The 12037-nt window shown below is 35.3% G+C and overlaps 1 protein-coding gene across 3 annotated transcripts; it reads right to left on the bottom strand.

Moving 5' to 3' along the window:
* Positions 1–532: 532 nt before the first annotated feature.
* LOC140803239 (delta-1-pyrroline-5-carboxylate dehydrogenase 12A1, mitochondrial-like) lies at positions 533–5795 on the bottom strand. 3 transcript variants are annotated; one of them, XM_073159000.1, is made up of 16 exons: positions 5583–5795; positions 4814–4932; positions 4509–4612; positions 4359–4426; positions 4120–4177; positions 3906–4019; positions 3460–3543; positions 3110–3214; positions 2895–3008; positions 2321–2452; positions 2111–2200; positions 1882–1971; positions 1598–1807; positions 1358–1468; positions 857–936; positions 533–782 (listed from the first exon to the last, which is right to left on the bottom strand). In XM_073159000.1, exons 1-16 carry the CDS (start codon positions 5669–5671, stop codon positions 644–646), a joined length of 1707 nt encoding a protein of 568 aa, XP_073015101.1. In that variant the 5' UTR covers positions 5672–5795; the 3' UTR covers positions 533–643. The 3 variants fall into 3 exon arrangements, with proteins under 3 accessions (XP_073015101.1, XP_073015102.1, XP_073015103.1); XM_073159001.1 differs by having other exon boundaries at positions 4509–4607; positions 4848–4932; XM_073159002.1 differs by having other exon boundaries at positions 4852–4932; positions 5583–5726.
* Between the last annotated feature and the right edge of the window lie 6242 nt (positions 5796–12037).

Below are 12037 nucleotides of genomic sequence, written 5' to 3'. Positions count from 1 at the left end.
GTTGTACGTTTATGTTCTCTGAGTTCTACGTGAGAAAGTCGCTGCCTGGTGAAGTTCTCTCACGTGAATAAGAAATCTTCTTTTTTAAATCCTAAGCCCTTTTTTGTGAGTGATCCCAATTCTTTTATTCAATACAAAAATATTCTTTTTTCTCGAAAATTAATGGCTCGAGTCAATTTCCAAAGAATAATTTATTTTACATCTTTGTGTTAATTTGATGTCTTTGGAGTATTCTAAAATCACTTTCGAAAATAAATAAAAACTCTTCGCTATTTCTTTTTCAATTAACGAGATTTTTTGTAATGTTTTCTCCTTTCGTATTTTTCTTAGACTTTCGCCTTTAATTCTTTAACCTTATCTCGATTTTTTTTTTTTTTTTTTTGTGTGTCAAAACTACTAATGATATAAAATTAAATCAGAGCACAATATTGCTAAAAAAAAATAAAAATCAGAGCACAATATCGATTAAAGATTGTACTTTATCACCTATCCTCTTAACCTAATTTTTTAGCACGTTCCGTTGCTTTTATCAACTCTGAATCGGTGACATGCAAACTAAAACATACACAAAATCCGAACAAAATTCACCTAAAGACAAGTAAACTAAAAACATAGAAATTCGGATCTACTCCATCCATCTTCTTCAGGTTGCCTTAGGAATTTCCCATTTTTCAGGCAGAGGGCCAAGGTCGTAAATGACTTCCCGATGGCACGACCAAACAAGCTTTATAGCTTCTGGAGTCCCTATCCCTGCACCTCTCGGATCACCTGCCGGACCAAACCTGCAAAATATCCTCGTTTTTACTATCCCACGAGTTGACAAAACTGAAAAATTCGCACTCAACTTTTTACTAACCAGTGGTTTTGAGGGGCCCCAGTTGTTCTTGCCCTCAAACCAGCATATGTAGTTCCATTAACCGAATGACCTATAACTTCCTGTACAGTAACAAGACAAATATACTTGATATTGCAGGTAAAAGATTCAAAGGTCAAGTTATCAGGATGATTATGATACGTTGACAGTTGTATTATGAAAAAATGAGAACATGGGGGAAAAGTTGGGGCTGAGAGTGTTGAACAAGAAGGATTCGAATACGTAAATAGCTTAATCAGGTTCAATATCAACCATCAGAGACAACTGTACCGGGACAGACTCAAGAGAACTTTACACTTGCAAAAATTACACGAAACCGCTCTCCTGTTGCCAGATCAACTCTTGTAGCACAAAAAGTTGAAACCAAATAACTTTCGCATTAAGGTGTTTAGGATAAACTAGTCTAAAAATTATATCAAAAGAAAAGCAACTCTTCTGAAGAAAAATACAAATTGTCATCAGAACGCAGAGGTTTGGCCTTACTTGTAAGAATAGAGGATCATTTGAAACTATTGCAGCTGTTAAATGTGCATGCATTCTTTCAAGAATGTTCAACACCAAAGGAAGTTGGTCTTGTTTGTATTCCGTGAGAATCTAGAAAATTATGACGCATCGAAAAGATTTGTCAGTCAACTGGCATGCCATTGTCTTGGTTGAAGTTTTACATGATAAACTTAAGTTAAAAATGCTCTAGCGTTCTGATGCAAGACTGTAAATACTTACTTGGAACGGACCAAAAATTTCTTTTGTTACCAACTCATAATTATCATCCTTCAATATTTCTGTGAGTGGAATAAATACAGCGGTGGGTTTAATGGCACCATATACTGCTGGAATAGAATGGTTATGTAAAGCTTCACCACCGAATAAAAGCTTCGATCCCTTTATCTTAAGCAATTTGTTTGTATGATTGAGCATTGCTTCTGTTGTAAACTGAGACGAACAAGATGTCTTATGCAAAGTTTTTGAACTCAAGAATGAAAGAAACAGGAAAAAATATAACTTACAGTAAGGACAGGACCAATTGTTAAATCTTCGAGTTTCCTTCTAGCAGCAAGATCATTCAATTTACTAACGAGTGAAGTTTTAGACCAGTTCTGAATCATTCAAGAAAGAAGTAGATCAAATATAAATAAGTTCTTGAATTTGACAATATAAACAATTAGATAAAAAGAGAAGCAGCGAATAATGAAATCATTGATAAGAATCAGAAAACACCGAACTGATGGAGGTTACCTCATGCATGAACAACATGGATTGTGCGGAGCATTTTTGACCGCTACATGCATATGCATCTTGATCACAAACCCATGCAACATAATCTTCCTGTGGATAAAAGAAATTGAAAACATATATAATGTGAATAAAATTCTAAAAAATGATCACTTTGTAAATGAATATGTATAATTTTTTACAAAAAAAATAAATATGAAAAAGTTTATGAACCTCCTGAACATCAGGGCCAAGAATCTTCCAGTCGAAGCCAGCATCTTCCAACTTGATACGACCCTTGAGGTCAACAGCCAATTTCTCGGCCACTCTTGAACTTCCGGTGAAGAGAGTCATCCGTGGTTTTGCCTGACAATATACCATGTACTTCATATTTTTTACTTACAAAAAAAAAAAGCTGATGTAATTGGAAATGTAAGGCAGTCAATCTATACCAAGATCTCAAAATGACGATGTGACTCGCAGGGCCAGTCATGCATGAAGCCAATGTTAACACCTAAAATTTATAATTATGGCATGTAATCATTGTTTACAATGCGTGATGATATGCAAAATCTAGACACTTTGATATTTTTATAGTATGTTTGATTCAAGGAATATATATAATTCAGATTCTATTGCCAGCAATTTTCGCTCATGGAATAAAGAGTTAAGCAGCATATATTTTATAATTTTTGCAAATTATGTTTTAATTAATTTCAAGTTTGTGATACAGAAACAATCAGTTGCTCATAAAGGGGGGGAAACGTAAATATTGATCCGCATTCATTTGTCCATTAAATGAACTAACCTCCATGAGAAGTTTGTTCATTGTATTCCCATCAGAATTTATGAAATCAATGTCCTCCTTAGGCAATCCACAATGATGCAATAGTCGAATCATTTGTTCCATAACTATGCAAACCTTTGAAATAATACAAAGCAATAACATATTAACAGCAGGAATACATAGAAATATAGGATATCGAATAAAAACAAAATATGTAAAAGTAAAATCAGGCTTACCTTGCTATCAACTTTAAGCAGAGGCTTGTTCCCCATGTAGAGCGCACCCATCAGCTGAAGCACAGGAATTTCTAAAGGAAAATTGAAGGGAGTAATAATTGCCACCTGATGCATCAGAACTTTTATAACTTATCAAGAAATGGACATTCAGAAAAATAGAAATTAAGCTGATGCATTGGAGCCTTTGTGGTCTACAAAAACTCGAAAATTAAAGATAATAGAGTGATAATATTTACAAATAACTAAATATTAAGAGTGCCACAATTTTTATTTGATTGTACACACCGTGTACAGAAGTTTTTCATCCATTGGGCTGAATCTTATGAATATTTCCACAAAAGTTGACTTACAGGACCGTAAGGCCACCGAAAACCATGGCTATGCTGACCAAGATGATTTCCAGGTACTGAAAACGATCTAGCTAGGAATCGAACCTGCAAGATGAATTGAACACAAGGTTATTTACATGTTTTAATTAAGAATTATCTAAGTGCTACTATTAATTTCACTTTAAATAATTTTTTGGGCTTCTCCGATCTCGAATACTCCTTTCAAATCTCGAAGGATAAATGAATTCAGAAAATCTAGAAAGCAACAGAAAAATATGTCTAAAATGTCACAAGGAATATGAATAAAAGTAAATCGATAAAAACATTCATACAATGATCAATAAAATGCTTAACATATATACGAACAAAACCAAAAGTAACAAGTAGAACTAAATTAAACAGCAGTGGTCGTAGTTCTCCCCAAGCTTGAATTACACCATAAAGTTAAAATGCCCAGAAAATATTACCTGATCACCACAGAAATTCTCGAGAAATTTTTGAGTGACAACTACTTCACCAAGTGCTTGCTGGTAACTTTTTGGAGCCACTCTTTGTATCAATTTAGCAAAGAAATCCGAAACCTAGGAGCAAAACAAGACTGATGATCTAGTCAAGGTAAAATCTCGAATGTTTAACCTATAATTGTGAACACATGATTTTTCTATGATAGAAGCAGTTTACCTCTGGAAGAGAGAGCTTGTTGGCTGCTTTTGCTGTTACATCTCCAAGCATGAGATACCTGGTGCATGGGGAAATTGGAATTAACTCAATTAAAATCAAATATTCATAGCACACTTAATGACTCACTACAAGATCATGCTGCTAAAAAACAAAGACAGTAGTCTAGAATTTTAAACAATCTTGATTAAGACAAATGATAAAAAAGAATTACAGAAGAGAGGAAAATCATCTTACGCAACCTTTCTGGTGCTTTAAAAGGATTGTGTAAACCATGCTTGGGGCACTGGGACAAGCTCTCTACAAAAGGCTGCATAAATTCTGAAGTGTTAAAACACATTTGAGGTAAGGATTTCAACACGGCCGCAACATTTGGCATCAAAGAGACTTACAAGTATTCCCTTTTCATCTACTTCGGCGACCTTAATAAAAGATTCTCCATTTAATGGATCCAAAATAGTATTCCAATTAGAAGATCTAGTCCAACTTCCCTGCACTAAAAATCCAAGAAAGAGTAAGATCATGTTGTTTTGTAATTAACAGCAAGCTGGAATTACTTGGTTCATTTATTGAGAACAATACCAACTTTAACCAAATAGCGATGGAAAATGTCAACGGCTAAAGGATGATATGAATGAATGTAATTGCTTTTTGGCACAAAAAGTTGTGCCTGTCATCAAAAGAAATCAGTACTCACAACTAAATGAGCTCTGCTTTGGATCATGTATTACGTACCCAAATTCATCACTTTCTGCAGGCTGAGCACCTGATATTTCCTCAACCTTCACGGTGGCAAAAGGTAATGTATGAATGAATCTGCATTATATGTAAGATAGCATGAAGTTCCTAATAAACTAAGAATTTAACCAGATAAAAACTTACAGCGTTTAAGATAAAGTATACTAGGTATATACGAACTAAAACAATCAAAGAACCTGTTACAGGTCATAATAAATCACAATAACTCATACAAAAGCGAATATTAGTTTAACACGAGCAAGAAACTTAGTGCAACCACATAAATCCGCATTGCCTTCCATACATCTCCATACTTCACCATCCCATATTATCCTTATATTCAACCCTCTCTCTATTTTTTCCATCAAACTAAAGAATAAGTGTCCTACTACACAACAAAGACGGTAGCCAGTGCAAGAGCAACCAAAGGAGATTGCGTTTACAAATATTAGAAACATAACTACCCCTAATATACTTCAAATTTCCGTGGGGGTGCCTTCATTTGAGCTGATAAAACCGATATTGGAAAAATAATAGCAAGCGAAAATTGTCTAAATTTACCACATATCAACTTTAAACTGGATCAATAAAATGTTCTCTCATTCATAACATCCAAACTTGCAATCCCATTTCTTAATATACAACAAGAACCCAGACAAATTCATCCTTCCCACAAAATTCCACAGACGCAAATCCAAGAAACCTTAAAACATACAGTTTTGAAATACCTCGAAGAATTATACGTGCCGAACCCATTCCCGAAAGCATGTTGGGGCGCTTTGCTTTTCAAAATCCTGAATCCCAGTGATCCGTACATGTTTTCAAGTTCGAGTTGAATGGTACAGAATTTTGGGCACCGCACGACTTTATTATTTGAAGTGCAAAATTGGATTTGGATGAATGATTTTTCCGACTTCAGCTTTATAAGTTCGTTCGTTACATTTTCCATCAATCATCATCATGTATATGAAAATGCTCGGCTCTATAATCGGTTTTGGGCCCGTTGCTTGTGGGCCTTTGGAGAACCCATTTATTTGAAATTTGACTTCAAAATGAAATTGGGCCGGATTTGAACCATCTATGCATTACGTGTGTAAGAAGTGTGAATTTGGTAATTTCATATTTTAATTTATGACATTCTCGTACTGCTATAAATTATTAAGCATCAACCCGTTGTTTAATTTTATGCAAAAGTGACACCGAACTTTTAGTGGCATCTCACACGTAGTTAGGTTTGTCGAGTCAACTCGCCCCGTCATATAAAATAACTTCCCATAAATGATGAATTGTCTTGCCCCGTCTCACTTAATGACAGGTGGCGTGTTAGCCTACTCCGTTGTCGTGTTCTGACAGTACTAGTATCAAAGTGGAAAAAATTTGTTTTCCTAAAATGCGACGGTTGAAATCTTAAAAAATATGAAAATTACAAGAAGGCATCGGGAAACATGATTTATTTATACTAATGTTCCGATGACTTCTTGTAACTTTCATGACCAATTGTTGTTTAATAGCTCTTTTTTTAAATGTATGAACATAACGAGCACACACACGACTTATTATTTGAATGCACACATTCACAATTTGCTAATTGAAAAGGTATAAATATATAGCATGCCAAATTGAAGGTGGACTTGTATGTTAAAAGATAAATTTTGAGTTTAAGTTTTGGTAATTACAAACTAAACTTATCTGACTAAGTTAAATTGATAAATATAGATCACTGAAGAAGTTTAATGAACAAAACTGAATTGACAAGACTCGCTGACTGCAGCTAGACTGGTCTGAAGCGTACTTATGTCAGTTTGAACAAAGACCAGAACAGACCAATCCACAGACTGATCTGAAGACGTTTTCTGAAGACATCAAATAGTTATATCTATGCAGTATTTGAATGTTATAAGCAAATATATTTGTTAGTTACCAGTTTCAGCTAGTGTACATGAGATTTATTTGGCCATTACTATTTTGTATAAAAGACAAGGATGCAAGCAGCCTCTGCATAATTGTCGGGTATCCAGTACATCTATGAGTACTGTCTTTATTTATTAATGTTGAGACCAAGACCTATAAAAAAAAAGATGCATCAAAAATGAAGAGAACTACGAGTACATCGATTATTATCAAGTATTCTCTGAAATCTCAGCATCTTGCGAAAGATATTTGCTAAGCTAATTTGCATACATCTCAAATGTTCTATCAGAACATCTTAAAGATCATTTTGTGCACATTTTATTGTCACTTATTTTTGTATAGAAAACCATCATTCTGGATGAGAATAATTATAAATGTCAGAGGCTTATTTATGAACAGATTAAACTTAGTTAAAGTAGTTGCTTGGAGTTTATGTTCATTAAGACCGGTAAATCGAGTTGAAGTGGGCTTGTACAAAAAGTTGTATCGATCAAATCTTCTAGTGAAATATTTTTGGAAACAAAGAAAAGGGTGACATAAGAGTTGTTAGTCTCTGAACATCCGTAAACAAATTCTTGTTCATTTACTTAAAATAACTTATTTTCATCTTATCTAATATGAGTATTTTTAATATTCACTTTGTATTTTGAGTTGTTTTCGCACTGATCTGTTTAGTTGATCTTATACTTAGTTTTGATTAGAAAATCAACTTCGGCTAATCACATAACTTGAGTTTTCTCATCTGTCAGTTTAATTAAAAAGAGTTCAACTCCCATCTAAACTTCTTTTCGATCCTAACAACTAGTATCAGAATAAATTTTTCTGATCTCTGAATATTTAATATACTCATATGACTTCATTTAATAAGTTACCCATATTCTCAAAAGAATAATATGATGATTGGAAGATTCGAATACATGCATATCTATCAGCACAAGATGATGACATGTGGTACATCATCACAAAAAGACCTATGAAGATCATGTAACCAAACATAGTCGTTGTCGTCATAGAAGGTGTTCCCCAAATGGTAGAAAAATCAAGAATGAAATGGACTACTAAATATTAAAAAAATCTTATCTGCATAGCATATCCAAATATATCATATATAAAACTTTAAGTTAGAATATTTTCAGTTAACTTAAAATTTGTTCTACAACTAAGGAGATATAGGAGAAGTAATGACCAGACATAAGAAAACAAGTTGATGGTGGACATTCAAAAGTTTGATAACATCAAAATGAAGAATGGAAACAGTGAATGAGTTTGATAAAAGATTCAGCAACATAGTGATCCGATGGCTACTTGTTAGGATCGGTTTGAAAGGTCAAAGTGTTTAGAAGAGGGGTTGAATAAACACTTTAGGATTTCCAATTCTTTTTCGATAATGGTTAATCAGTTTAGTGATAAACTGAATTCAAGAATCTTGTTGTCGATATCAGTCAGTTAACTAGTATAAGTGTGGAAATAAACTAACTGATAAATTGAATACTCAAAGAATAATTGAAACAAAACACAAAGATTTTTGGAAGTTCGGATGCTTCAAATGTTCTTAAGTCACCCCTTCAATCACAAGGATATTTTTTCAACTAAAAGACTTTGATTAATTACAAAAGCTATAATAACCTACTTCAGTTTGGACTTAAACACTGCCAAACTGAAACTCTTAGTTCTCTTTACAATTTATCAGTATACAACTGATTTTTTTCTTAGGACAAATGATCTTAAGAAGATCGAATACAACGATGTAATGTGCTAGTGCTTTAGCTCAGATGATACCATGAAAGGTAATCTTTGTTAAGTGTGAGCTTTTCTGTATGAATATCGAAACTGAATTTGTATTCTTGAATTCAAAATTCACTGAGACTAATTGTGCAAAATTTCTTGTCTCAGTTGAAATCCTCGGAAATTTAGAGACTTTTCTTCCAACGATAATATTGAATGAATTAATTAATATTTATCCATTGATTTGTCTTTATTGAATATGTCAAAAATTTTTTGACAATAGTACACTGTGGCATTCTGATATGCGGCACTATTACTATGAGTTGCAGTCTGCTTTTGTACAAATTGTCGGTTGTTGGCTACGCTTTAGCTGATGACGTGTCAAAATGATTTTAGTTGACTATATAGCCGATCAGTTGAACTGACTGTATAACTGATCATTTGTAACTGATGGTTCAGTTATCTTAACAGATTCAGTTCTCTTCGATCATTTCGATTGCCTCCAATTATTTAACTCATTAAGTATCAGTTCGGACAATTTCCGTTTGTGTAGTTTTAGTTCGAATAAATTCAGTTGAGCCGATCAGTTCTGCAATCTTCAAAATCTTTATTTGTCAAAATCTGAAATTCTTATTCTAACAATTTCTCCATTTTTGGTGTTTGACAAAACATAGAATTCAAGAACTGATAAACTCCATCGTAAATAAAATAAACTGAACTTTTGTAGATAAAAAATCTTCCACTGTACAGATTCGTACAAACTAAGAATGGAAGACTGTCATCTAACTGAACTTAATACTTTTCACTTCTTTGCTCTTTTGTCAGCAGGTCTTTGATTAGTTGGTTGACTAGTTCTTTTATTTGACTGATGCAGCTGCTCTTCTTCCTTATTTTTGTCAACACCAGCAAGGGTAGATAGAAGGCAGACTTCTGAGCTGACTTGAGATATAGCATTCAGCATCTGTTCATGCATCAAATCCATCCGTTTTGACATACTTGTGTGCACGAAGTCAATTCGGTTGATAAACATGTCTCGAGTCTAGAATAGAGATGAAAATGTCACTCGGTCCTTCTTCAATTGATCTACAAGGAGAAATAATGAGGTAATATCCTTGGTAACCTGCTTGAGGTTCTCTATGGTATTCTCCTTCATAGAATCAGTTTTAAGCGTGTGCATCTGCTGAGTTGACATCAAGTTGGAGACAGTTGAGATTAGGTTGTGCAAACTAGATTGAATTTCTTCAATCATGATATAAGTAGCTATAGGAATTTCTGGAGACAAGATTTCAGATGTGGCAGGTGCTTTGTCCTTGTCCTTTACACTGAAAATCACCATGGTTAGATGTTGTGATTCAGTCTCAGTTTGTTGTTCTAATTCTGTAACAACTTCTTCAACTACTTCCTACTGATCGTCTGGAACTTAAGTAGTAGGCTGAGCAGTAGTTGAGCTAGATGGCACATCAGTTGGCACTTGCAAACCAACTACTAGTTCAGAGTGCAACTACGCCGCATCAGTTTGTAGTTTTTGTTCAGTCATAACAACTGACTGAAATCCATCTACAATTTCTTTCAACATAACCTACAAGAATAATTGTTTTGTTGAGCTTTGGCATACATCTTTCTCAGCTAGCTCGAAGTTTAACTGGATGTCAGTGGCAACTGATTGGATGAATTCGTCAACGTTGGCCAATGACAACTTAGCATCCGTGTATAGAGGTTGTCCAGCTGGAGGCGATGATGAAGGTGCGGAGAATAAAGATGGTTGAATCAGCTCAGGAATAGATTTAGTCGCTAGCTTAGAAACATGTTCAACAACTGGCTCTTTGGATGGTTCTGACTGACCTCCAGTTGGCTGAGCTTGCTCTGCTGATGTTGGACTTTGGGAATCAACTGGTATGTAAAATTGTTGATCCATTTCACAGACTCTGATCCTCATTTGCAAATATAGATCTGATTGTAGCTACTAGAAGACAACTCGGTCATTATAAGTAGTCGGACTGATTGGATCATAGTTCAATTTCAACTGAGCTGTTATTTCAGTCAACTTCTTCAAGCGCATCAGATCATAGAAATAAGTCCTTATTTCCATTGATTGGGCAATAGTGACGACCTGAACTGTCTTCAAAATCATTGTTTCCAAGGCAATGAATTTCCCTAAAACTGATTTCTTCTACAGTCGTCTGGCAGACACTACAATGCAAAACTTGTCACATTAATCAAAATCTTCCATCTTAGACTCAATAAACTAATTTATCTCACTCCAAATGAGATCGATGTGAGTCTGAACTGTGTTGGTTGGCCTGTGATCTTCAATAATCTTACCCTTGCCTTTTGGGTCAGTTAAGGTGTGAGAAATGGTCAGCCCCGTGGTAGTTGAATCTACCTTTTCTCTAATCATCAGACATTTTGGTCGAGCAATTGGTAGAACAGTTGGTCTGGTGACAGTGATAGGAGGTGCGCGATGTCGAACAATCTTCAATTTGTCACCAGATTCGGCGACAAGCTTCAATTGATGATGTAAGGCTCGAGAATTATCGGTTGTCATTAATGTTGACTCGAAGCTATGGTAATGCATGACATTTAGAGTGGAATTTTTGAAGCATGGCCGAAGCCACACCGCACCCGCGGTGTTAGAGATACAGCACCCGCGGTGCATTGAGAGGAAATTAGTGAAATTGTGCGAACAGACACCGCACCCGCGGTGCTAGCAAGACCGCACCCGCGGTGTGAGACCGCACCCGCGGTCATGTAAGGACCGCACCCGCGGTCTAGGTGCTGCATTTTTGGATGAACTCGCCGTGAGCACAGCGCACCCGCGCTGCTAGTATACCGCACCCGCGGTAGTGCGTGTCATTTGAAAAATAAAGACACTTGTTCCTTGCCATGCAATACAAGGGTATGTGGCTTCATTTCCTTGCCATTTCAGTAGCAAGCACCGAGGGAATTCCAGAGAGAAAGCTTCCAAGTTCTTGTAGTTAAAAATTAAATCATGCAAGATTTAGCCGTCCGAATTAGATTCCGAGTTGAGATTCTTGTTTCTCTCTACAAGAGCTAGCTAAGGATGTAAGTATTATCCATTTTCAGCATGTTTCGAAATAATGATGTTGGGGAAATTCAGATTTGAGTTAAAATATGAGTTCGTGATATATTGAGCATGATATATTCGTTGTCGGATCGATTTTCGGACACCGTAGGCTATTGTTTCGATTTTCAGCATGTGTTAAGTTACGGTTGTTCAGATTTCAGCCTATGTATTGAGGTGTGATGAGATTATGAGTTGATTATGATCGAGTATGATATTCTTGAGTTATCGGTATCGAAGAATTATGCCGTTACGCCGTCGAATTGCATTGAAACCGATGTTAGCTTTGTATATTGATTTGCTTGAGATGTATATGATTGAAGTGCACATTGTTTATGCCATTTCAGATTTGTATTGGCTATTGTGAACTCGAGACTTCGACTACGACACCGACTATTCGATAAGAAAGGTATAATTCATGTGGTCACGGGATTGCACAACTCGATTCAGATTTGATACGAGTTT

This window comes from Primulina eburnea, chromosome 10, assembly GCF_022965805.1.
Source record: "Primulina eburnea isolate SZY01 chromosome 10, ASM2296580v1, whole genome shotgun sequence".
NCBI lineage: Eukaryota > Viridiplantae > Streptophyta > Magnoliopsida > Lamiales > Gesneriaceae > Primulina > Primulina eburnea.
This window is presented reverse-complemented; position numbering and strand designations above follow the sequence as displayed.

Bases quoted from the DNA above. Each gene is read 5' to 3' on its own strand.
- LOC140803239 (XM_073159000.1), bottom strand. From the start codon at position 5,671: ATGTACGGATCACTGGGATTCAGGATTTTGAAAAGCAAAGCGCCCCAA. The intron at 937-1,357 runs GTAAGGCCAAAC...GTTACTGTACAG, and splicing joins ATGATCCTCTATTCTTACAA to GAAGTTATAGGTCATTCGGT. The intron at 783-856 runs GTTAGTAAAAAG...GATATTTTGCAG, and splicing joins GGGGCCCCTCAAAACCACTG to GTTTGGTCCGGCAGGTGATC.